This window comes from Quercus suber, unplaced genomic scaffold (genome assembly GCF_002906115.3).
Source record: "Quercus suber isolate HL8 unplaced genomic scaffold, Cork oak 2.0 scaffold_215, whole genome shotgun sequence".
In the NCBI taxonomy this organism is placed as follows: Eukaryota; Viridiplantae; Streptophyta; class Magnoliopsida; order Fagales; family Fagaceae; genus Quercus; species Quercus suber.
Window position 1 is genome coordinate 316,218 of NW_027069673.1, and position 25,349 is coordinate 341,566.

Consider the following 25,349-nt stretch of genomic DNA (forward strand, 5'->3'; position numbering starts at 1 on the left):
GCTCCAAAAGATTAATTATAACACACACATTACTTCTTATCTACAAAACCTTATTAGATTAAGCAACTACTTAACCAATTGTGACGCACCACCCTTCTGAAACTTAATTGTATTTCAAGCAGACATCTATATCACCAACTGTGAGTCACAACAACCTTTTGATTTTTGTATGACACTAAAACTAAAGTCTTGTTTTAGGGCCAAAAAAACATTTCAAAATGCAGACTTAGGCCAAACCCATTAATTTGATTTTGTCTGGTACTTGGTAAAGTTTCCCATGAATAGTAAAAGTAATAAATTTCTACACCCTCAAATTTCAATTTTCAACAGCCCTCAAGTGGACACAAGACCTTGGCTATGATGAAATTTCTTGTCATGTGTGCGAGAAAAAAATAATAATAAATAAGGGCTTAAGTTTCCCTTAGTGGGACTGACTTTGACTCCCATGTTTCACGCTTGAAATGTTGGTTTGCTCAATGTTTATAGTTTCGGTCAGAAAAGGTAACTTGTGAGTTTCTATATGGCATGATTTGTGACAATAATATGAACTATAAGGTGACTTTTGTTACTAAGACTGCTAATTTGCTATCGTACTAATTGTTAAATTTTCTATGTTTCCAGAATTTCAGATCTTGTTAACTTATCATGAAAAAAATAACCAATAAGAAATCAATTGAATGATTAGAAAACAGGGAAGAAAGAATCTCGTTATGATAAAATTTTGAACTGAGAAACCATAAATTATTTTTAACAGGTATAGTGAGATATGGAGATTTGAGAAAAGAGATATTCCATCTTTATTATGGAATCAAATGAGGTCATTTGATTTTAACAATTCATTTAGGAAATGGATTTCTAGAATGATTGATAGTACCCAAGTCATAAATTTTCGGGCTGGTGAGGATGGTGACGATCCCTTTGAATCAAACGTGATAATTGATAAACGTAAGAATTGAGCAATCGGCTTTTGGCTTTTGGCAAAAGGTTGAACCAACTGAATTGATGGTTGATTATTACCTTTGATTATTTGTTCAAAGTTTTTAGTCATTAGGACTTTAATGGACTTGTATCAAAAAAAAAAAAAAAAAAAAGGAGTTTAATGGACCATTATCAGGATCCTTGAAATACTGGCAAGGCTATTCACAGGCCGAGCTTTGCAGATTTTGGGTCACAATTATTGACATTAGCCCCTCATGGGCTAACTTTAAGCTTTGGTAAGTCCTTCATCTAACAATTAGCCCATGACTGGGTATTATTTGTGATCCCATGGCCTGCTAAACCTTGTACTCTCAATAAGTCTGCAATGAATTCTTTAAAATATGAACATCTCATAACATATATAAAATAAATAAATAAATAAATAATTAAAAACATTCTCATGCTTTTTTTTTTCTTTTTAGGTCCGGTTAACAAATGCCTAATTAAAGATGATTTACCTAATGTACATTAAAAATTAGATTAAAACAAAAATGTCAGACTAATCAACCATTACACAAAACCCAGAATAACTTGCACCCACAATGCAAAGAATTAGCCGTTCAAATTATTTTTTAACTTAGAAGTCCATGCCAAATTCTCCATGCACCAGCCTAAATCAAAGATGCAATCAAGTCCACAGAGAGAGAGAGAGAGATGAAAGTGGGTTAAAGGGCATTTATGACAAATATTTGTGTAAATTTTAATTGCAAATTTTTTACTAATAAAACGTGTAGAAAAAAAAAGTTGGTGTTGGAGGAGCAATTAGGGCTCCAAAACGGGTGCCCTATAACAAATGCCTTTTTTTACACCTTCAAAACGAGAAATTATTGTTATGCACATATTAGTAAGGGTGTTAATGAAAGGTAGAAGGCAATACATAATTTTTCTTTGATTCATTTTGTCCTCCACCCCGCTATGCTAATTGGTCTGTACAAAATTTTTTCTTGTATATGTGTCTTCCCTCTTCCCTCTTCCCTTGAGCTTCTAGCAAGCATATATTTACAATTAATTCGAACAAGTGTTTGCTCATCATTTAGGTTTAAAAATGACTTGGCTTGGATTCAGTGCTCCAATGCATTTGACCTATCAGGATAACGATACATTACAAGCCCAATACTTTAGAACATTGAATCCTAGTTAAAGACTTGGCTTATCTAATGTTCCAATGCACTAGACCTATAAGGATAATGATACAAGACAGATCCAATGCTTTAGAGCATTGAATCCAGGCTTTACCCATTTAAAAAATACCACGTAAGAATCTACCTTCAATATTCCTATAAACTTATTTTCAACATTTGCACATTTGTGCGTATGGGAAAACAATTAACAATTTGCAGCAAATTATTGAGGGTTCCAATTAGGGAGGTGATACGAACTCTTAATGAGATGTAAATTCACGCAGCATATAAATGAAGCAAGATTGAAGGCTTTAATTACTTGATGAGACATTAAAATTTGAGGTAGTCCAAAAGATTAAGATGAAATGAAATATCTCTGAAATCCTGCTTGAATTGATCATTGAAGTCAACAATGACCACAAGTTGCAGTTTTATGTTAACCGCTTGAATTGGATAAGGCATATCAACACCAATAATAGAGCCAATCAATTATCCTGATTCGAGAGAATGGATGTCAGACAATCTTCCCTAGGGTAGGATTTTCTTTTGCTAACCCCACTTCCCTTCTAACATTAGTATTGGATTAACCAACCAATTAGTACAATAAAACTTACCTAAAAAATACTAAACCAACAATATTGGAGTAGTAAGACACTAGTGGAAATGCGTGTTAGCTACAGTGCTCATCCAAGTGTGGTAGCATAGCCATGCATTGTTTTAAACTCTCTCTCTCTCTCTCTCTCTCTCTCTCTCTCTCTCTCTCTCTGTGTTGTTGATTTGAGCGTCAATGATTTGTGTGATGAGAACTACATTAGGTAAAGCCATGCAGTTTGTGTGGGTGATAGTGCTGGAGACGACTTGGGCAAGAGAGAAATCGGTGGTAGTGTGGTGCTAACTAGTGTTGCAGTGCAGACTTGCCTTGTGCAATAAAGGAAGAGAGAAATATATTCAAAAGAAGAGTTTTTTTTACTAAAAAAAATTAAACAATCAAGAAAATAATTATTGAGTTGGATATGGGATGTATTTGAAAATGAATAAAATAATGTCTTTGAGTTAAGAGCTGCCCAAAAGTTTTCCTTGATCATTGTGATACTCTTATATGATTGATTAATGTATATTTTATCAAATAAGAAAGATGAATACCATTTTCTCAACAAAAAAAAAAAAAAAGCAAAACAAAAAGGAAAAGGAAAAAGAAAGAAAGATGAATACCAAAAAGATAGCAGGATAAAATTTATCATATTCTACCAATTTAATTCTTGTTTTTAGTTTATCAATCCCAATTAGAAACTTCAAAATCAAACGCTTAGGTCTGGATAAAAGGAAAATACTTTCCTAAATATATATATATATATATATATTTTTTTTTTTTTTTTTTTGAGTTTAAAAAGAATAAATCATAAATGTGTATATATATATATATATATATTTTTTTTTTTTTTTTTTTGAGTTTAAAAAGAATAAATCATAAATGTGATGAATCTTCATGTAGAAGTGTTAGATTGCATGTTTCCTCAAAAAAAAAATGTCAGATTGCATGAAATCAAACTCTTCAAAAACCAGATTTTGTGCATACGTATAAAAGTTATGCCAAGTGAAAATTCGAATTTAAATTAACAATTTTTTTTCTCTCCCCATATGAATCCAAATGTTGAACATAAAGATTAAGCCCTTTTTGTAGTAGTATTCTGATTATGTAATATATTATAAGCATATTTTAAAAACTCTATATACTACTTTCGTATTCATGTATTCTAATAAGTATTACTATTTCCTCAAAAAAAATGTTGAACAGATACATTCCAATCTCTTCCTCCTCCCTCCAAAATTAATTCAGACTCTCTCTCTCTCTCTCTCTCTCTCTCTCTCTCAATTAAATGGGAGAAAAAAATATTAAAGAGAATTTGGATCTTAAACACCCCATCCATAAAAATAAAGTAGAATCTAGATGACCAATATTGGGAAGAATTTTTCATAAAAAGGTGGAAATTCAGTTTTTCAAAATTCGAATACACACTATAATGAGAAAAAAAAATTAATTTATTTGAATTAAAATATTGAAAATTCCACATTCCACTTTTCACCACTTTTAGACGCATAGGAGGAGTAAGGGGGAACAGGAGGCAATTGCCCCCTAACCTCCCCCAAAATTCTTTTAGCGTCTGATTCTTATATTACTTTGCCCCGCCCTAGTAAATTTTTGGACAAATTTTCTATTACAACCAACACAAATAATACAACATTAATGCCAAAAATAAAGATAAGTATGTTAGATTCTAAAAACTTAGAACGATTGGCAAATCGTAAGTACAAACTTGTCTAGGTATAGATCTTAAAGTCTATAGAGTTTATAAGACAATGCTCAAGGTGTTACAAGTCAGAACACAAGAACATACAAGCTGCAGAAAGAAGAATTCTAATTCAATAAAATTCGACCGATCGAAAATTAGATCTGACTGATCAAAGATCACAGACATGAAATTTCTGTAGAATTCTATTTCAGCCCAAACTCTGCTTCAACGTTTTGGGTTTCAAGTGAAACATTTCTAGTATATAAAAGAAAACCCAAGCTACATTTTCAGAGCTTTTTGAGAGCACCTTGGAGATCTAAAAGGTATTGTGCCTTCTTCTTTCAAAGTCACTACCGAAAATCATTCTCATATCATTAGATCTGATAGATCTGAAGTTGCTGCAACAAGATCAACAACTGTTGATGATCTAAACCTTCAAGGGTGGTCTTGGAGTCATAAACTGGAGTGTTTGTGTTGCTACACCTTTGAGTATGATCTCAAAGTCACAAGCAAGGATGCTTGTGTTACTGTAAATTTGAGAAGAGATGGAATCCGTGAATTCAGAGCTTGCATGTGGTCGTGTCAATAAGTTATTACTGGATGTAGCAATAAATTTAGTGTTAGATCTGATTGTAAAAACTTCAATTTTCTTATAGTGGATTAACTTTACCTTGAGGATAACTAGGTCAAATCCTCTCTAGATTTTTACTTTGAAACGGTTCATTTCATCAGTTTTCCTGGGTTATCATATCGTGGTGTTATTTACTTTCCGCTATTTTGCATGATATGATTTATTTGTATTTAACCTAGATTTGAATAATTAATCTAAGTAATCACTTAGTTAATATATTAGGTTAAACAATCTGGTTTAAAGAGTCTAAACATAGCAAAACAAGTGATATCAGAGCTTTTAACTTTATCTAACCTAGCAAAATAAGTCTTTTCTTTATGATTCCTCTTAAAATGAGAAACAGAAACACATTTGTCAACAATAATAGACTTGGTACTAGTCAAATTTTCAAGTTTAGCTTTAGACTCAACTAACTCTTGTTCCAAGCTTTTCATCTTCTCATCTTTAGAGGAAAGTTGATTTCTCAAAAATTCATTCTTTTTATTTGATTCATTCAATTTCCCAATCAATCCCTCTTTTTCAAAATTAGCCAATTTAAACTCTTTCATAAATTTCTTAGCAGTTTTCACAGATTTAGTTAATTCCCTATGAAAAGTTGCAAAGGCATCAAAAAGATCAACAGAAACATTAGTGTCTTTTTTATTCAAATCATCACAAATATGAGCAAACAAGCACTTCAAATTATCCATTATAACAGGGATCAAGGATTAACTCTAGGTATAAAACCTAAAAACAAGAGCTAACCAGCTCTGATACCAATGTTTGTTTGTTTAGACTCCTAAAACCAGATTGTTTAACCTATTATATTAACCAAGTAATTACATAAATTAATTATTCAGATATAAGTTAAATACATAAATCATATCATGCAAAGTAGCAGAAGATAAATAACAACACGATATGATGACCTAGGAAAATCGATGAAACGAACCGTTTCAAGGTAAAAATCTGAAGAGAATTTGAGCTAACTATCCTCAAGGTAAAACAAATCCACTATAAGAAAATTGAAGTTTTTACTATCAAATTTAATCCTAAATCTATTGCTACCTCATGTAGTAACTTACTAACACAACTACGTGCAAGCTTCGAATCCAATGACTCCTTCTCTTCTTGGATTTACATCAACACAAGCCGCCTTACTTATGACTTTGAGATCCCACTCAAAGGTTTCAGATCACCATCAGTATTGATCTTGATGCACCAACTATGTTCTATCAACGCTTGATTGTAGTTCTTGCTCCAATAAATTCTTGTGTAGTTAGAAGGTACAAAACCTCTTAAATCTCACAAAGAGTAACACACAATTCTTTTCAAAATTCAGAAAAACATAGTTAGATTTTCCATTTTATATGTAGAGAAGTTTAGATGAAACCCTAAATGTTTTCGCAGGCTTTGGCCTGTTTAAAGATTCTGCAAAAAAAACTAAACTTACGATTTTCGATCGGTCAAGCCTAATTCTCGATCAGTCGAGCAAGGCAAAAACACACTTTCTTTTTTTGCAATCAGCTGGACTTGAACCTTGAAACAACCACTTTTAAGCATTGCCTAATACATGGACTATACATGTTTTGTTCTCGGTTTGCCAACATAATAAAAACATGATTCTAAACAGGGAGGGGTAAGATTCGAGTACAGAATAGAACTTGTGGGCCCAGTCCTAACCTGACACACAGATGAGAATTTGAGGAGGAAGGATAAAGGGGTCGACTCCCCAAGGAGCCTGATGAACAAGCTTACCCCAAGAAGCGTTAAGCAGGCCACTTGCACCAAAGGACACGATATCGAGAAAGACGGTAGAGACATGCAAGTAAAGAAGAAAGGAAATATTCAGGTAAAGTAGCCATCACCTCCATATTCAATACTCAGCTAACTGCTGTAGACACCACATTTTGTAACTCTTACGACTCGGGCCCCCTTCCCCCAATGATGCTAAATTCTAAGACCCAAGGTTGGTTTAGAGCCCAATCAGATGTTAAATTGACTTGAGAAATGTTAAAATGAAAAATATAACTTTTAATGAGCAAATAAATCTATTTTTGGAAAAATAAGACCAAGGAAACCTTCGCTATGCGCATGTAAGAATCAGCCTACGTACGCAACTTTCTACATGCATACGCAGGCCCGATCTTATGCACGCATAGCGAATTCCAAAAACTATACAAGGTAAGTTATCTGCATTAATTTTGAGGTTTGGAATGAATCCCACATCGTCTGGGAGTCATTTCAAACCCCTATTTTCACACTATAAATAGCCTTACACGATATATTTTCAAAAGAAACGGAAATCCCACAGGAAAACACTAAGAGTCATTCGAAATAGTGAATCCAAGAGAGAGTTTTTCATAAAATATCATCAAGTCAATTTTCTTTTGATTAGGGAATTTTTTGGCCTTGATCTTTGAGTTTAATATTATTAATTGCTTTCTTATTAGTTTGTGAATAGATTTGACTGAAGGGAATGGTCAAAAATCAATCTTAAAGATCATTTCTCTGAGGTATTAGCTTTAAACCTTTCTTTTTCTTTTCTTTTATTTTTATCTCTTTAATCTTGTTGTTAATCTTGTTTTATTGCTATGAAATGCTTTAACATGTTTATCTAGCTTAGGTTTATATGTTGTACGTTTTAAGTGCATGTTAGGTTGTTAGAATTTTCGCTTTTAGGTTCTGCCCTGTTTTGTGTTTTTAGGGTTTTATGGGCAAGAACTTGTGTATGCATAATCTTGCCTATGCACGCAAGCTTGATTATGCGCACACAAGTTTGTTCATGCGTGTGCATGAACTTGCCTAAAACCCCTAATTTTATTTTATTTGTTTTGGTTCTGCTTTTACTTGTTTGTTTTGTTTAGCTTTTTTTTCCATGTTTTTACGCTTTCAAAGTCTATGTTTCACATGTTTAATTTCTTGGTTTGTCTCAAATGTTAGAATTAGGGTTTTATGGTTTTAATGCTATGAACATACATTCACATGCTCATGCATAATGCCATAGGTGCTGAGTTGCTACAAGATAAGTAAAGGTAAGTCATGCATTTGTAATGTTCATGTATTTGTGTTTTGATCTTGCTTTGATGATAGAGATGAATATGCTTGTTTGGATGAGTTATGCTTAATCACATGTTTGCTTGGATCTTTTCTTATGTCTGTGTTTCTGCCTTGGTTTAATGTTACATGTTGGTACCTTGAGTATGACATAATACCCTGCTAGATGAATGCTATGATGATTTGATGAGATGTATGTTAGGGTATGCTATGATGTAATATGATTTGTGGTGAAGCATGCTTAGATGTATGATTAGGGTTTCTGATGTGATGAATGCTAGATGATGCCATGTTAGATATACGGTAGGCTTTGTTTATGAGCATGGTAGATGTATGGTTAAGGATGTTTGATGCCATGATTGATTGTTAGATGTATGTTAGTGTGTGTGTGTGTGTGTGTGTGTGAGTTAGATACAAATGTTGAGTGTGCCTTTAATAGGGTTAAGACATAAGACACAATGATGAGAAGCTAACCTTAGGATTGAGCGGTTTTGGGTGCCTAACACTTTCCCAAAACTATACCTTAACTCCAAACCCATATTTCTGGTAATAAGATCAAAAGGTCCTTCCTCGAGAGGACGCTATATATATGGTTCCTAGACCATTTCAAAAACTAGGTGGCGACTCTGTCGACCCCCCCCCCTATGTCCACAACCACATTAATGAAGAAATGACTCTTGAATAGTAACTCACATAACACTCTACTACCTACAGCAAAGCTGTAATGGGACAAGCATCCAAAGGAAGCTCCTTGGCTATACAAGTGGAGGGCTAGGATGCAATTCGATTGACTATAAAAGAAAAGGAAACCCCTCCAAATAGGGGGACGAAAGATTGAAAGAGAACATGTAAATTGTGTAACACAATCCTATATTTGAGACTTGAACAATTTATGAACAACTTCTCTTCGGCCAGGCCTGAGGAAGGGTTAATTCTAAAAATTAGTTCTTCTTTGAATTGTCTAACTTTTACCATACACCTAAACTTGAAATCATACTAGCACACTAAAGTTGGCCTCGGAAGCCCATACTCTAACAAATTAATTGTTTTGGGCCGTCTAAACTTAACCCCACTATTCTAGGTGGGTCTAGCCTGTTTTGGCCCTTATATATATATATATATATATAAACAAAGAGATAATATGAGATTTGACATAGACACTTTTTTTTTTTTTTTTAATGAGAGACACAATAATTACTTTATCTCCTATAACAATTAAAATTTAATTTTTGCATATCACTGTAGTTTTTAAGTTCAAATCAAAATCATATACCAAACTTAGTTTAAAATTTCTCATAGCAACCTAACTCCAAGTAACATGTCCATATTTTAAAATTATGTCTTATTTTCTCATGAGATCTTAAATCCCTAATGCCTCCATCATTCTATTAATCCTGTTCATCAATCTCTTGACTCTTTCATGATTTCAATCGATGATGGTTGCTTAGTTAAATACGTAGAGAAAGAATGTTTTAATACTATCGAATATTTATTTTTTTAAAGTCATGAAATGGCTTCAAAATATGAAAAATCATTGAGGGCAACTGAGTAAATTGGGTATGAAAAGTAAATTATAGTTTACATTTATATTACTTTTTTTAGCACACATCTATATTACATTTTATATAGCGATTACATCATATTATATATATATATATATGTAAGTACTGGGTTTGGAAGCCCAAGCCTACTTAGATTAGTAGTGCCTTGCACTTCAACCCAAGCCCAGACAATAGAATTATTTTAATGTAGAGATGGGAAGGCAATTACAATAGAATGGTTACCTAAGCTTAGAGCTAATGATGTGGTTCACGGTCAAGGAAGAATGAATCAAGCAATTGATGAAAAAAAGTGCTTCTTAGTCACTTTCGAGGAAAAATTCTTATATATGTTTTACTTTAGTTTTTGTCAGCCACTGTTCACTTTTCTATCTCTCTCCCTATTTCTTTTTTCGATCCTCTCTCCTATATAGCTTCTTTCTCTTTATATATCATCCTTCTTAGCATCCTGGCCCTTCACTTGTATGCCCCAAAGCTCTTCCCTGGATACTTGTCTCATCAAGGTTCTATTGAACATGGTAGAAGGGGTTGCTAGCTGTGAAGACACTATTCAGGGGTCAATTCTTCATTAATGCAGTTGATAAGATTGTTGCAGAGCATTCATTTCGGAGGTGGAATATATACCCTTTCAGGGAGCTTCCTCCCACCATGCTGATCCTTTCCTAAAATGCTATTTCTCCCACTCGGGCGCTCATCAGATTCTAAGCACCTTCCCTTTCTTCTTCTCGGGTAGACCAACTCTTCGGGTTAAATGCACTTTACAAATGAGTGGGTGCGGGACATTCCACTCCTTATTCTCCTCGGTCCTCCGTCCTCGGACACCCCACAATATATATTATTAATGTATGCTAATACTTTTTTAATTAAATTTTGCTTCCAAGTTTGTCTCTTAATTTTGTCCATTCTAAATTAAAATTCTGATTCCGATATTGTTTAGACATATATACGTAATCTAATTCTTAAGACCAAATTGTCATACAATCCGATTTTTAAACATTCAGATTCCTTGCATGTATAATTTGTCATCTTCAAATCCCAAAATCTTAACCTTTTTTGTGTTTTTTTTTTTTTTTTTTACCATGACCGATTATGTCTTAATCTTTCACGGAGATTTGACTGTCTATCCCATGGTAAATAAATAATGCCGGTTTTTACCCCCAGCATGCAGTCTTTTGATGGGATATTTGTCTCTCAAGGTAGTCACAATAGCCATGATTGTCTCAAACATGCTCCCTAACAAGATCCCTTGGAACTTTTAAAGGGCAAAGATAGTCTTCGTTCATGAATTGAATTTAGGTACTTTGGTTAATGCTTATTGCTTAATGCATGGCTTTGAAGTAGAATATAAAATGCTATTTTTGGGTCCGACAATGACACTCATTAAAGCTATTTCAGGTTCTACATTCAGGAAATTCAGCCGCTAGTTTCTACTCATCCAGCTAAAAATTTCACCAAAGCAATTGTGATTTGTGAATGCTCGTCCCCTAGGACTAAGCTGCAGAAGTAACTCATCGGTGAATCCAAATTCTTTACACCAATTTATGCGGTTTACTTTATATTTTATATTTCACCAATCAAAACCGGATATCTATTTCTTTACTTTTTATATAAATTAATTAATTTTTATACATGTAAAAAAAAAGGCGAAAAGCTACTTTTAGTCTCTACATTTTCAGGCGATTCTCATTTTAGTCCTTACATTTTATTTTTACCGCTTTTAGTCCCTATCCTGGAAAATGCTTCCCGTTTTGGTTCCTGCCGTTACATCAGAGATGGAGAAAGCTAACGTGACAAACGGCAAGAATAAATAATAATAAATTAATGTCCACATGGCCTAAATTAATAATAAAAAATATCTTTTGGCATTAAAAAATGCCACATCAGCGTCTAAATTAGAAAAATTAATTTATTAATTTTAATTAATTTAAAAAAAATAAAAACAGAATTAAAAATTAAAAATTACATGAATTGAGATCTAAGCGTGTCTTGAACAAGAACAACAAGAACACAAACCCAGAAATTTATAAAAAAAAAAAACGAACGAACTAGACAAGATTGAACTAAGAAGAAGATGAAAGATCTGGGTTGTTGGGCGAGATCTTCTTCTTCTTCACCCACAATCACTAAACAAACGTCATGGCTGCTGCTGCTTCTTCCTCTTCTCCCGTCGAGACCCGCGCCACCACCCCATCGCTAATCCCCTCCAGCCCACCCACCGCCGTACCTTTCCTTTGCCTGCTCCGCCCATGGCCCAAATCTAGGCCCAACCCCAGACCCCATCCCAAACTCCGATCCAGACCCAGCCCCAGCCCTCCACTGCCTCGCGACACTTGCCGCAGCTGTGCTAGTCGCACGAAGCTACAAAGAGCGAGATCCATGCCCATTTCGCGGTTTATCTCCTCCTGGGTCCATTTCAAGCGCATGGACGCCATGGAGAAAGGTCCAGTTCGTTCTTCCTTTTTTTTTTTAATTTCTGGGTTTGTGTTCTTAGATTTGGGTTTGTGTTCTTATTGTTCTTGTTCAAGACACACTTAGATCTCAATTCATGTGATTTTTAGTTTTTAATTTTGTTTTTATTTTTTTAATTAGTTAAAATTAATAAATTACTTTTTCTAATTTAGATGCTGACGTGGCATTTTTTATTATTAATTTAGGCCATGTGAACATTAATTTATTATTATTTATTCCTGCATTTTGCCACATCAGTTTTCTCCGTCTCTGATGTAACGGTAGGGACCAAAACGGGAAGCGTTTTTTAAGATAGAGACTAAAAGCGGTAAAAATAAAATGTAGGGACTAAAATGTGAATCGCCTGAAAATATAAGGACTAAAAGTGGCTTTTCGCCTAAAAAAATAATAAAAAGAATTTGTATTTTTGATTTATTGATGTGCCCTTGTTGTTTTGGTAATGTCTTAATTTAATTTAGTGTAATATCAATTTCACATAAGTCTATTATTTATCATTTTTATTTTTATAAACTATCACTATTTTTTTTTAATGTGACCTTATGCGTAAACTAATTGTGTATCGTATGATTCTTTAATATTAGTATCACCTTCTCCATCCAATATTATTTGACTATCCATAAATTAAACCTAACTTTTTTTTTTATGGGAATATCACTTATTGTTTATCTCTTGTATTAAATAAAAAAAATAAAAAAGCACACAGAACTTTTCTAAAATTGATCTTAATTTTTTTTTTTTTTTTTACATTTTAAAAATACAGCTTTTAAGTCTAATTTTAAAATTAGTGTGCACTCAGTTTAGCAAGTAAATATCTTTCTTGAGACATTCACCAAAGGGAAGATGAACAGGTAATGTGGAAAAGAAAAATTATTACTGACGATGTCCCTGTCCTCATTAGAACAATTTTATAGTATTTCCGAAAACATAAGGACAGACCTTTTCTGTTGATGTTTCCGATTAGTCACGAGTGTGATAGTGCCTTTTGCTAATTGGAATCATTAACAGGTTGAGTATATATATGATCAAACAGAAGAAGGAAATTTACCCTAGTTTAATCACATGATGGAATCTGCAATGTGAAACTAAATAATGAACCAAGAAAAAAAAAAAACTGTTCAACGAAAAAGTATCATCAATTACATTATTAATTTTTTTACTATAATTGGTTTTCACATTTTACTCTTAATTTTATGTAAGTGCACCTAGCTAACAGCCTACTCTCCCACAAAAGCTGGCTTCATCAGTGAATCTCATACACAGAGTTCACTCTTATGTGTGATGGAGGCACAATAATCATCAATTATATTATTAATTGCTGCAAACTCATCGATCCTACATCACATAAGGACAATTTGTAACACTGTAATACCACACGTGTATCACCGAGACCATGATGGATCTGTCATCGTAGCCACAACACATTTATTAAAACGTCAACGAAAACCACTGAACTAGTTCATCACACGCAGAAATTAAACTAATTGACACGCAGTAGTTGCACATGCATGCATAGAGCTGTATATATAATATATAGTTCTAAACAACGTTTCACATGCCGGAAAAAATGGAGAACAGTTTGTGAAAGATGTCCTTATGTCCGTGATTACGAGACTGCCACAAAGACACATGGTGGTCCACAAGAAATTAATATCCTTAAAGGCCGTGGGATGGATCATACCTTGTCTTCTCTACGGTCTAATTATAGATTAGAACTTGAGGTCTAAATGCTATAGAGATTGGAGAGTTTAAGCTGGGTCACTAATTGAAATTCTATCAATATTATATATCCGTCACATTAATGAGTGTCCTTAGGTCAATTGTTAACAAACTATTTTAAGAAAATTTTGACATAGCTTCTATGAGAAATAGAAAAAATTATCAAAATATTAATTTTTTTTTATCCATAGAAACTTTCTTAAAATAGATCATTAATAAATGCCGCATTTGTTAACATTTCCATTATATATTAATTACACACAATTTTTTTTTTAATTATGTATTACACACAAATTGTTAATGCTAGAAAATTGAATTATTTCGATCATGGAGGAATCGCTAGTTTTTTATACTAATCATTATGAGCTCATTTTCCCAATTTATAAAGGGAAAATGCTAACGAATGCCCTTAAAAGTATTAGTTAATAATCTATTTAAAGAAAGTTTTTATGGAGAAAAAAAATTTTTAATTTTTTTTTACAGTTTTTTTCATTTTTCATAAACGTGGCGTCAAAACTTTCCTAAAATGGATTGTTAATCAATGCTGTAAAGCACTCGTTAGCATGACTCATTGATAAACACACAAAAAAAATAAAAAATGGTGGACTTTAGTCCACTTAATATTGTGTGTCAACGAGAGAAATCAGTGTGCTTGACTTTTGTAATTTGTTCATCTCGTATGCCCTTAAAAGCATTGGTTAATAATTTATTTAAAGAAAGTTTTTATAGAGAAAAAAAAAATTAATGTTTTGACAGTTTTTTTTATTTTTCATAAACATGGCGTCAAAACTTTCTTAAAATGGATTGTTAATCAATGCCCTAAGGGCACTTGTTAGCATGACCCATTAAAAAAAGAAAAATGACTTTAATCCACTTAATATTGTGTGTCAACGAGAAAAATCAGGGTGCTTGACTTTTGTAATTTGTTCATCTCGTATGCGTTTTTACCTAATTTCACTAATTGAAATCGAGTGGTTCCAAGAAAATGAGAAATGGTTTGCCATACGTCCAAACCTTTCCTGGATTATGTTTCTTTTCCTAACTCTCTTTGGTTAAAATTTTCAACGAGCTTAATTAGTGCGCACCCCATTTGCAGTTAGCCTTCACTGACTTTACTGTTACAATGTCGGATGTAACGTCTCCAATGGCCTTACTAGAAACGACTATTTCTTACAACTTCTGAGCTTAATCGGCAAAACCCAAACCAAACAGTGTAAAAAACTAGGTTGTCCTTCACCACTAATATTTTCATATTTAAAATATAATAACAATAAGGATAAATTGCAAATTACATCTCTAAAATTTAAGAAAGTTTGGATTTTACACTCTAAAATTTTAGAATTTAGATTTTATCCCTTGAAGTTTGGGGGTGTTTGAATTTTACACCCTAACGTTTTAGAATTTGAATTTTACCACCTAAATATTAGAAGTGTTTAGATTTTATACCCCTAAAATTTGAGAGTATTTAGATTTTATACCCTGAAGTTTCAAAATTTGGAGTGTAAAATCTAAACACCCCAAACTTTAAAGGGTAAAATCCAAATTATGAAACGTCAAGATGTAAAATCTAAACACTCCTAAATTTCAGGAGATATATTCCAAAATTTGAAACTTTATAGTGTAAAATCCAAACACCTCTAAACTTTAGAAGTGTACTTTGCAATTTACCCTAATAATAATAAATTTTCTATGTATATATGCCACCCTCAATTAATATTCTAATGTCTTCCACTTTGCTCTGTTCAATTAATATTCTAATCTCTTCCACTTTGCTTTGTTGCACTCTGAATCGTTCGCTCTACTCATTTTATTCTAAGGAACATCATTTTTAACTTGTAGCTCAATTAATACATCTTGTAAACATCAGCAACTCTAATCCCCTTAACCCTATATATTCTATTCTACCTATCGAATTTATTAAAATAAAAATAAAAAATAAAAACCATCTCTTAACACCTTACCATCGTTAATTTCAAAATGAATTACGTTGACATAAAGTTAATCAAACTAGGAAAGTTGATTAACAAATTATTGAGGGGGTGTTGTGCTGTAAAAAATATAAATAAATAAATAAAAGAGAGAGAGAAATCTGCAACGTTCAGCTCGAAGGTTAAGAAAAAGAGAATGGGCTGGGCTTTGAGCGCTGGGAGTGCTGAAAATGAAATGGCTCGAAGTTATGAAAAACAAATGGGAAATGGGAATCCCATAACTGCCCAAAACGACAAAAGCATTTTACACTGTAAACAGACACTACGTCAAAAAAATATTATTAAAAATCGACAGTCAAAAAAGAGAGAAGAATAATAATATTAAAATAAGGATTTAATTTCAGTAATTGTATGGCATGCCAAGGCAAGCTAACAAAGTAGGCAGCGCTTTTGTGGGTCCTAAGCCTAAGCCATGCCACAACGAGACAGATTGAATCTCCGACGTTATTTCATTACACAGAAACTGGGTACATCGACATCAATACTTCGTGATTCCCAATGAATATGAGAGAGATATAGAGAAAAGAGATTGTGTGTATTCAAGTAGTAAGAGAAAGTGAGTTATTTTTGCCGCGAGATAGACAGAGAAATTGATAGAGATTCCGCTCCACTCTGATCTGACCACTCTTTTACTCTGCTCTCTCTCTCTCTCTCTCTCTCTCTTCCTTTAACAAAAAAGATTTTTCTTTTTCACTGTTTAGGTCCCTACTTTTACCACTTCTCTGACCACTAAAGACACCATTTATTATGTGATTTATCCCTTAGACCCGCATACCCATGATTAATACATCAACCTCAACAACAACAACAAAATAAATCATCCACTCCATCATGCATTAAGGGATTAACCCACATTATTATATTCATAATCATAATGATAAAAATTCTGAACCCTATTCACATTTAGGTGATTAGTGGTGTCTAAAGGCCATGGTCAAGTAATGGATTAACTATTAAAGCATTTAACCCACAAATAACAATAAACAAAACCCATTCACACTGAAGTGATTACTAGTGTTCTCACGGAAATGGTCCAACTTGTTCTACTGATTACAGAGTTATATATATAAATAAATACAAAGATTTGATTCTACTTTCACTTTCAAGGAAAGATGAGCTTTACCCATATACTCACCGGTCATCTTCACTAAACACGAGAGTGAGACAACTCTTTTTTTCCTGCCCCTATTTTTTTTTTTTTTTCCATCTTAAAAACATTTACAAAATACAAAGCGAACACATCACTGATATAAGTGATTATATAATTTTATAACACTAATTTCCTAGTCCTTCCTAATGATTTCAAAGATCAAAATCATCATAACCCTTGATTCAAATACGACCATCTTTCCCTTCCTTCGAAGACTTTCTTGCCAATTCTGATGATTTCTCATGCAATGGGTCGCTCACAGATCGTGACAGCAGAGAAGACTCCGAATCTATTAAACAAAAAAGGCTAAAAAAATTTAATTAAAAAAAATATATATATTGGACTCCGAATATTGTAAAATAATTAAAATTTTTCATGAGGGGATTTGATAAAATTACCTCTAGAGGCATTGAAAGAACGCTTGCAATGCAGAATGGCACTTTGGATTCCATCTTGCTGCTGCAACAGCGAATCATCTCTTCTCTTTGAAGCCGCAGCAGTTCCAATCGGCGCCGCCGCCACAGCCGAAGAAGCCGATCGGCTCTTCCCCAAATGCTTACACACAACTCTTAGCCCAGTTGGAATATTCCCCAGCTTCTGATGAGTCTTCACATTGTTGTTATTATTGTTAGCTGAACTCTCAGAACCCTCCGACTCAGCCGCTTGGCTCTTCTCAGCTGCCGGAGCCGCCGTTNTGGAGTTTCTCTTTTTTTTTTTTTTTTTTTTTTTTTTTTTTTTTTTTTTTTTTTTTTTTTTTCTTTTTTTTTTTTTTTTTTTTTTTTTTTTTTTTTTTTTTTTTTTTTTTTTTTTTTTTTATTTTAGATTTTTCTTATTTTATTTTAATTCCGAATTAAAAAAAAAAAAAAAAGACAGCAAAACGGCGTCGTTTCAAGCATATATAACGGCAAAACTAACTGAGTTGTAACGAAGCCTTGAATTGACAAAAATTGAAAGTTAAAGGACTGAATTGACAAAACTAAAAGTTAAAGGACTGAAATAAAAAACAGTGAAAGTAAAGGGTCAGTTTTGTATTTTTGTCAAAAATTTATAATCCAAAAAAAGGAAGGAAATCAGAATCCTCACCGCGATTGTTGAATCTCGGCCGTTGATCTTCCATTCTGATACGCAGATGAAGAACATAAGGAACTAGAGATTACCCAGTTTGGGTCCGTGCGGTCAACATTGCTGGACCCAGAACAAGACCCAGATGAGAGCGTGAATTTAAACTCTCTCTCTTCCCCACCACCATCGTCAAACTCGTCGTCTTCTTCTTCATCATCATCATTATCATCATCTTCATCTTCTTCTTCTTCTTCTAGCACTTCTACTTCGCTTTCGTTCTCGTTCTCGTTCTCTTTGCCTTGGTTTTCCTCCTCTTCTTCGTCAGGAACAGTGAACTCCAAGTCGAAGAAGGGTCCATCATCGTCGTTGTCTTCGTTCTCGTCGTCTGTTTGAGAAACGGCGATGACGATCGTGGTGGTTCCGGCGGTGCGCGTGTTAACACCGGAGTCTCCAACGCCAGTAACGTTAACACCACCACCACCACTGCCTCGCTATTACTTGAGTAAGCTGAAAGCTTCCATGGTTGGGAGAGCCAGTATACAGAAATGGAAAATGGAAAATGGAATATTATCAGAGGTTGCTTTTTGAAAGGGGTTGAGAGAGAGGAACAGTGAAAGTGAAGGTGAGAAAAAAGGAGGTGGGTTTGCAGTACTGGTAGTACCGAAATTAGGGTGACAATGTAAACAGAGGGTAAGCTTTTTAGCAGAGAGAGTGAGAGAGAGAGAAGGGTAGAGATAACAAAGGTCATGGATAATATCTCGGCAGCTTTGTTAGAATTGTCGTTGGCTTGGCAGAGGGCCGAAACAGCGTCGTCTAGAGAAGCCAAAGAGAAAGCCTCTGCTAAGGCCTTGAAGATCTTTCTCTGTTTGTCTTCTTCGGCAGTCGGAACAACGTTGCCTTTGTCGCCGGTGACGGGATTAGAGACTTGAGACCTCCTCTTCTTCTTCCTCGTGTTCTTCATCTGCGTATCAGAATGGAAGATCAATGGCCGAGATTTAACGATCGCGGTGAGGATTCTGATTTCCTTCCTTTTTTTTTTTTTTTTTTTTTTTNCTGATTTCCTTCCTTTTTTTTCTTTTCTTTTCTTTTTTTTTTTCAGATTTTTCTTATTTTATTTTAATTCCGAATTTAAAAAAAAAAGAAAAAAAAAAAAGAGAGACAGCAAAACGACGTCGTTTCAAGCATATATAACGGCAAAACTAACTGATTTGTAACAGAGCTTTAAATTGACAAGAATTAAAAGTTAGAGGACTGAATTGACAAAACTAAAAGTTAGAGGACTGAAATGAAAAATAGTGAAAGTTAGAGGGTCAATTTTGCATTTTTGCCTAAATTTTTTTTCCTTTCTTTCTTGGGAAAAATGGTGATCATCCCACGTTTTTTTTAATGTAAAAAATAATTAAAATAATAACAACTTTAGCATATGATAATAAGATTCTAAAAAAACAAAAAAACTTTTCAGCTTTCAACGTATAAATTAGAGGAAAATTAGTGACATTATAATACATTAGCATTAATTTTCTATGATAATACCATTCGGTAATTAACATTCAATGCATAATAACTAAGAATTACAAACAAAATAAATAAATACTAAAAATGTTCCTTTGACATTGGTACCCGATAATTACCAAAAAATAAAACAAAAACTTCCAAAAGGAGAGATGGCTAATTAAACCAATAATTAAAAAGAACCCATAAAAATTATTTAGTGGTATCAATGTTTTTGTTTTAATTTCTGTTAATAATCCAACACTATGATTATTATTAAATTCAAAATGGCAAATAACTTCTATAAAAAATATCAAAATTATTATTTTTAGCCTTGTGGCAATGTGCAATACAATATAATTTTTATAGTAAAAAAAAAAAAAAGCTTCGAAATGGATATAATTACTACTACATATTATTCGAATAAATCTTTTGGATCATTTATTTTAAGATTAAATATTGCAAATGATGTAAAAATAAATAGCAAGACTACCATGAAATCTCATCAGGGAAGATCTAAGGTTGCATAACAGTCTTTGGTTTGGTTCCACTTTGATTTAACCTTTCGTCTTCTTCAACAAATTCATTTACTAAAACCCACAAAAATTCACAACCCACCATCAACATTCAACACCCAAAAAAAAAAAAAAAAAAATCAACAACCCACGGTATCCACCACCGTGAGCACAACCCAAACACGAAACAACCCAAATCCACAGTGAACACACCCATGACAAATCCCCGACGAGCAAATGGCGAGCACACCTACGGCAAACCCACAATAAGCAAACGGCGAGCACACCCATGGCAACAAACGGCGAGCACACCCATAGCAAACCCACGATAGCAAACGAAGAGCACACCCACGGTAAACCCAAGACAGCAAACGGCTATCGAGGGCGAAAAAGTTTTCCTTTAAACAAATGAGATTTATGTTGGGTTGGGGACCTAAACTGAAACTCAACGATGGGCTTAAAGCGTAGCCCAAAGGCTATTGGTGAAGTTTTTGAAAAGTTCGCCATCTTTTTGTACCTTGGACCTAGGATGGGACTCGCAAGGGTTAGGAGATGGCCTAAAAACACTTCCAACAGCAAACACGTCAGCACAATAAAAAGCATACTACAATAAAGAAATAACCCAGCAATAAAGTATCCCAATGGTAAAGTATTGTAGTGGTAAAATGAAACAGAGCAAAATAAACCTCCAGCCATTAGATATCCATAGATTAAGGAAAGTATCTACATCTTCAAACTCATCATCCGTGGACTCTAGAGAAGAGTCTTCTAATACAATAATATGAAGGAAAAACTTTATAGTAACAGTCTGCTTACTCACTTTCAAGTGCAGGAGATCATAACAATATAATTCTCGAAGTACCGAAGTCGAACCACAAGGAGCAAAATAGATTCAAAAACAATATAATTAAACAAAATTTGGGTAAAGAAGAAAAATACTTTTTCTTGGTGATTGTTAACAAGAATAATAATAAAACTAGATTTAAATCAATAATGTAAATACTAGGGTATCGGAGTGTTTCCCTATATCGATATGAAATTCTTTGTGATCTAAGAAATTATATATTTCATAATTAATTGTTCTTATACAATTAAATACTTATGATTCGGTTGAACTGAGACAATTCAAGAACGCATGATAACCTAGATTAATAATATGGTTAAAAAAGTTTTCAGAAAAACTCATTCACTTTAAAACCCGATTTCTATTTGAAACTATTAGAAATTCATTTAAACAATAAGAAAAACATGATTGCACTTATTGAAAGCATAGAAGAACTAATACATCAAAAGAAATCTAATTGAACAATCAAATATGTTGTTGATAAAATCCTAGAAAGAATCACATTAAATATTCATACCGTATAAAAGAAGCATAACCCCTAGCCCTAGCAAAGAGTTTAGGCTGCCATTAGAGAAAGTAAAATACAAGGTTTTCTCTACCAATATTCATTTTACACAACCTCCCTTCAAAACCCTAATGTCAAAAGTGTCCAAAGAAAATAAAATTTTTACTATTTTAATTTCCATCTAGGTTTACAACAGTAACTTGTGAGTTAATTTCGACCTTCAAAAATTGAGAATTTTCAAAAACTCAAAACTGGAAAATTGTAGATATTTAAGTCACGGTTCCAACCCATCCAACTTTGTATCAATTGGATTTTTGAGGAGAGAAATACGCCCAAAATACTGATCAGTGCTCAAATTAGATTTTTTCTTTTTAGATTCTGCCTCTTTGATTTCTTTCCTTATTTGAAACTTCCAATCATGGTAAACGATGCAAGCACTCTAGCTGCACCTTCTTAGAAATTTAAGCATGGTTCTTTAGCTCCACTTTAACTCTAGTTTGGTCTCTATTCTCTCATAAATTCCTGTAAACTTATCCGTCTCACATGATTTCTTAAAAGTAGAAAATTACACACAATGAATAGCATCATATTCAATAAATTATGTAAAAATAAATAATAGGGACTAATGCAAATTATGACTTAATTATACAAATTAAGCATAGTAATAAAGAGATAACGCCCACATAAATATATAACAAGTATACATTTTAAGGCGTTATTACATTCACGTCATAACCTTCAATAGTAAATGAATAAACAAATACCATAGGTTCCATTATAACAAGTAATGAGAAAACTTAGTGAGAGATGAAGGGAGAGAGAGAAAGATTCCAGCTAGCGCAATAAGTGTTGGAAATATTTTAGTGAATAAACAAGTTTTGATACAAAAATAATATCCCAAATAATTAGCAAGAACATAAAATAAAATAAAAGGAATTTAGAACAATCTCACAGTGCTATAGAATCACGCTGCGAAAGTGTTGTCCTTCAAGCATAGTATATATAGTGAGTAGAGATGGTCATTTTGAGTAGTAGTATGAGTAGTAAGTGAGAGTGTATAGTAAAACTGCTAAAGCTTTTAGCTGGGGGTAGATGAGTGTTTATAGGTAGAGGTATGAGAGGTATTTATAAGCTAGGAGATGTAGAACTTAGTTTCTAAGCTTGAAGCTAAAAACTCAATGACTTAGAACTTTGCCAGAGCTTAGAGAAGGATAAACAGAGAAGATAAGGAAGAGCTCTTTTCTATTAGTGTATCTCTTAGTGTATGTTGAAGTGTTAATGAAGAGTTTCATTTATAGTTAAGTTTGAGGAGGTAATTAGCAAATAATCTCTGCTAAATCATCCTCAATCTTCAGAAAATCCTTAGAGAATCGTTCCTAGGATTTGACCAAGAGTAGTAAGCTCAGCTTTAGGATGTTCTTTGCTGTTTTGGGTAATGACAGCTGGAGTTCTGACCTAACATTAAATGTTGATTGGCCTTAGCTGATGGGATTAAAGCATGTATTAGGCTAATGATCTTGGTTTTTCTGCTGCTAGAATTGGAGCTCCCTAGGGCAGGTTGCATCACCCTAAGCCAGGTGTTAACCTTGAAACCCTTTACTGAGAACTTTACCGAAGATCCCTTTAGTGCCCTCCAAACCACATTTCCCTAAGTTTCCTCATTTGGGGTTCATGTGCTTGGTCCATGAATCAAAGAGTACACATTTTTGGCAAGATAATGAACTGATTTCTAGTTGTTCCAGAAGCTTTCATAGCCTGGTTATGGCTGCCTTTAGTTCTTGACCAAATGGGTTAGAGAAGAAAAGGAAGATAGCTGGCTGAAACTTTCCTAGCTTTATATTATATCATCCTAGCTTTATGTCACATGAGAAATGATGAAAATGAACTTAGCAAGGAAGGGTTTAACCCCTGCTGGACACGTGTCTTTTTCTAACTTGACTAGTCTAGCTGGAACTGATGGTAATGGGTTCGAGCTATCAGGTTGTATTGAAACTTGACTGGATAGCTCACGTTTTCTTCAACTGCTGGGATTTTCATGTGAGTTGGGCTAGCTCAGTTGGGCCTTGTAGTTAAGCTTTTTTGGACTTGTCCACCCCTACAAGATGAATAGTTTTTCTATGGGCAATATACATAGGCTTTTGTAGTTAGGTTGTTATGGAAAAAATAAGCATAGTTTCCATAAATTTTGTAAAAGAATATTTTTGAGAGATGAGTAATTTATATTTCCCATGAGTTAGGGACTTTAGTATATGAAGATATGTTTTTGCCAAGAAATAGTTTTGGGTTTTATATGTAATTGCCAAAATAATATTGGGTTTTGTAAAATAGGTGCCAAAATAATATTGGGCTTTGTAAAATAGGTGCCAAAATAGCATTTGGGTTTTGTAAGATTTTATAAAAAAATATTGCCGTGTAGCAACAGGCTTTTAAGAGGTGCCGTGTAAAGCTTTAGAGGTGTTGTGTAGCAACGGACTTTTAAAAGGTGCCGTGTAGTAACGGGCTTTAAAGGTGCCGTGTAGCAATGGGTTTTATAAGAGAGTTTTGTTGGGCTTTCGGGTTTTGCCCACAAATTAAATGATTTTGGGCTTTTTTGTGGAGATAGTATTATTTTGTGGCCCAAATTGGTAGTAATGTGATAGGTATTTTTATGAAAAGCCCAAGTTGGATAATATGTAGGATATAATGGGTAGTATTTGCGAAAGGGCCAAAGGTAATTTATGGGGCTTATATAGAGAATATTTGTGGAAACCTAATAACATGTAGAATGTTTGAGTAATATGTGGGAAATATTTGTGTGGGCTCAAAATAGTTTATGAGCTTGTGAGGGTATTTTAGTGAGTGGGCTAAAGAAATTAGGACCCAAAAATTTCTAACTCAACAACGGTGAGCACACCACGGCAGCAAACGGCAAGCACACCTACGACAAACCCACACCACTCAAATCGCAAGACCCGATTACAGCCCCTTCAATCCTTTGCCAAAAAATCAAGAGAGAGTGTCTAAGAAAGAATAAAGAAGAACAAAGACAGAGAGAAGAAAGCATGAAGAGTCGGACGAAGTGGTAGAAAAGAAGAAAAGAATAAGAGAAAAGAGAGAGTGGAGAGTGGAGAGTGGAGAGTGGAGAGAGAAAATAATATTATTTTATTTATACATACTAGCTACAGTAAGTTCTAAATACTCATACTTACTGTAGCTAGGATAGGAAAAAAAAAAATATATATATATATATATAAGTTTACATACCCAGATGTTGGGGGTTTTTAAGGCTTTAGTGGGTAAAAAAGCAACTGGGGGGTTTTTACACCCCCAATGCTAATGCTCTAAATGAAAATAATGGTGGTGTGATTAATTAATAGATTAGTTTGATTAAATTTTCAATTATATTAACTAACACTATAAGCCTTGAGCAAATTAAATCAACACATATATCATGTCACACTAGTAGAAAAACAAACATCAACAAATCAAAAATCAAAAATAACCATGCATGTACATTAATTTCACAATCAAAGAGAATTTCAAAGGTGGATTCAACAAGTTACAATATTTTTTTATTGGCGTTTGAATGGTGAAGAGAATCAAAGAGAGAGAGAGAGAGGGAGATGGTGAAAATTGGTGTGAGTAAAGGAAATCGGCAATATGAGCAACAATAAATAGCAACATAAGCATTGACATAAAAAGAAAGATAGAGGATGAAACAACTAAATTGATTAAAAAGGGATAGAAACTTGTTTCTTAGATCAAGGATCAAACGGCTCAGTCTGATGCATAAATCTTTTTTAATAGAATTAAATGAAATATATTTTATCACATCTTATGTGTTTGAAAGTTTATAAAATGAGTGTAACTAAAAAATTATATAATTTCACTGGTACATATACCTTTCAACTTTTAGTTTTTTATTTTAATTTAGACAAAATTACTATTTCATCTCCATTTCATGAACGTTTCATTTGGAGAATTCATACATGAATAGAATGAATAAATTAGAAA

At 33.4% G+C, this 25,349-nt stretch overlaps 1 protein-coding gene across 1 annotated transcript; it reads right to left on the minus strand.

Moving 5' to 3' along the window:
• Window positions 1-16,769: 16,769 nt before the first annotated feature.
• On the minus strand, window positions 16,770-18,962 carry LOC112034434 (uncharacterized). Its single transcript, XM_065779606.1, has 4 exons — window positions 18,663-18,962; window positions 18,097-18,492; window positions 17,338-17,644; window positions 16,770-17,228 (listed from the first exon to the last, which is right to left on the minus strand). The coding sequence occupies exons 1-4, from the start codon at window positions 18,960-18,962 to the stop codon at window positions 17,122-17,124; spliced, it is 1,110 nt and encodes a 369-aa protein (XP_065635678.1). The 3' UTR covers window positions 16,770-17,121.
• Between the last annotated feature and the right edge of the window lie 6,387 nt (window positions 18,963-25,349).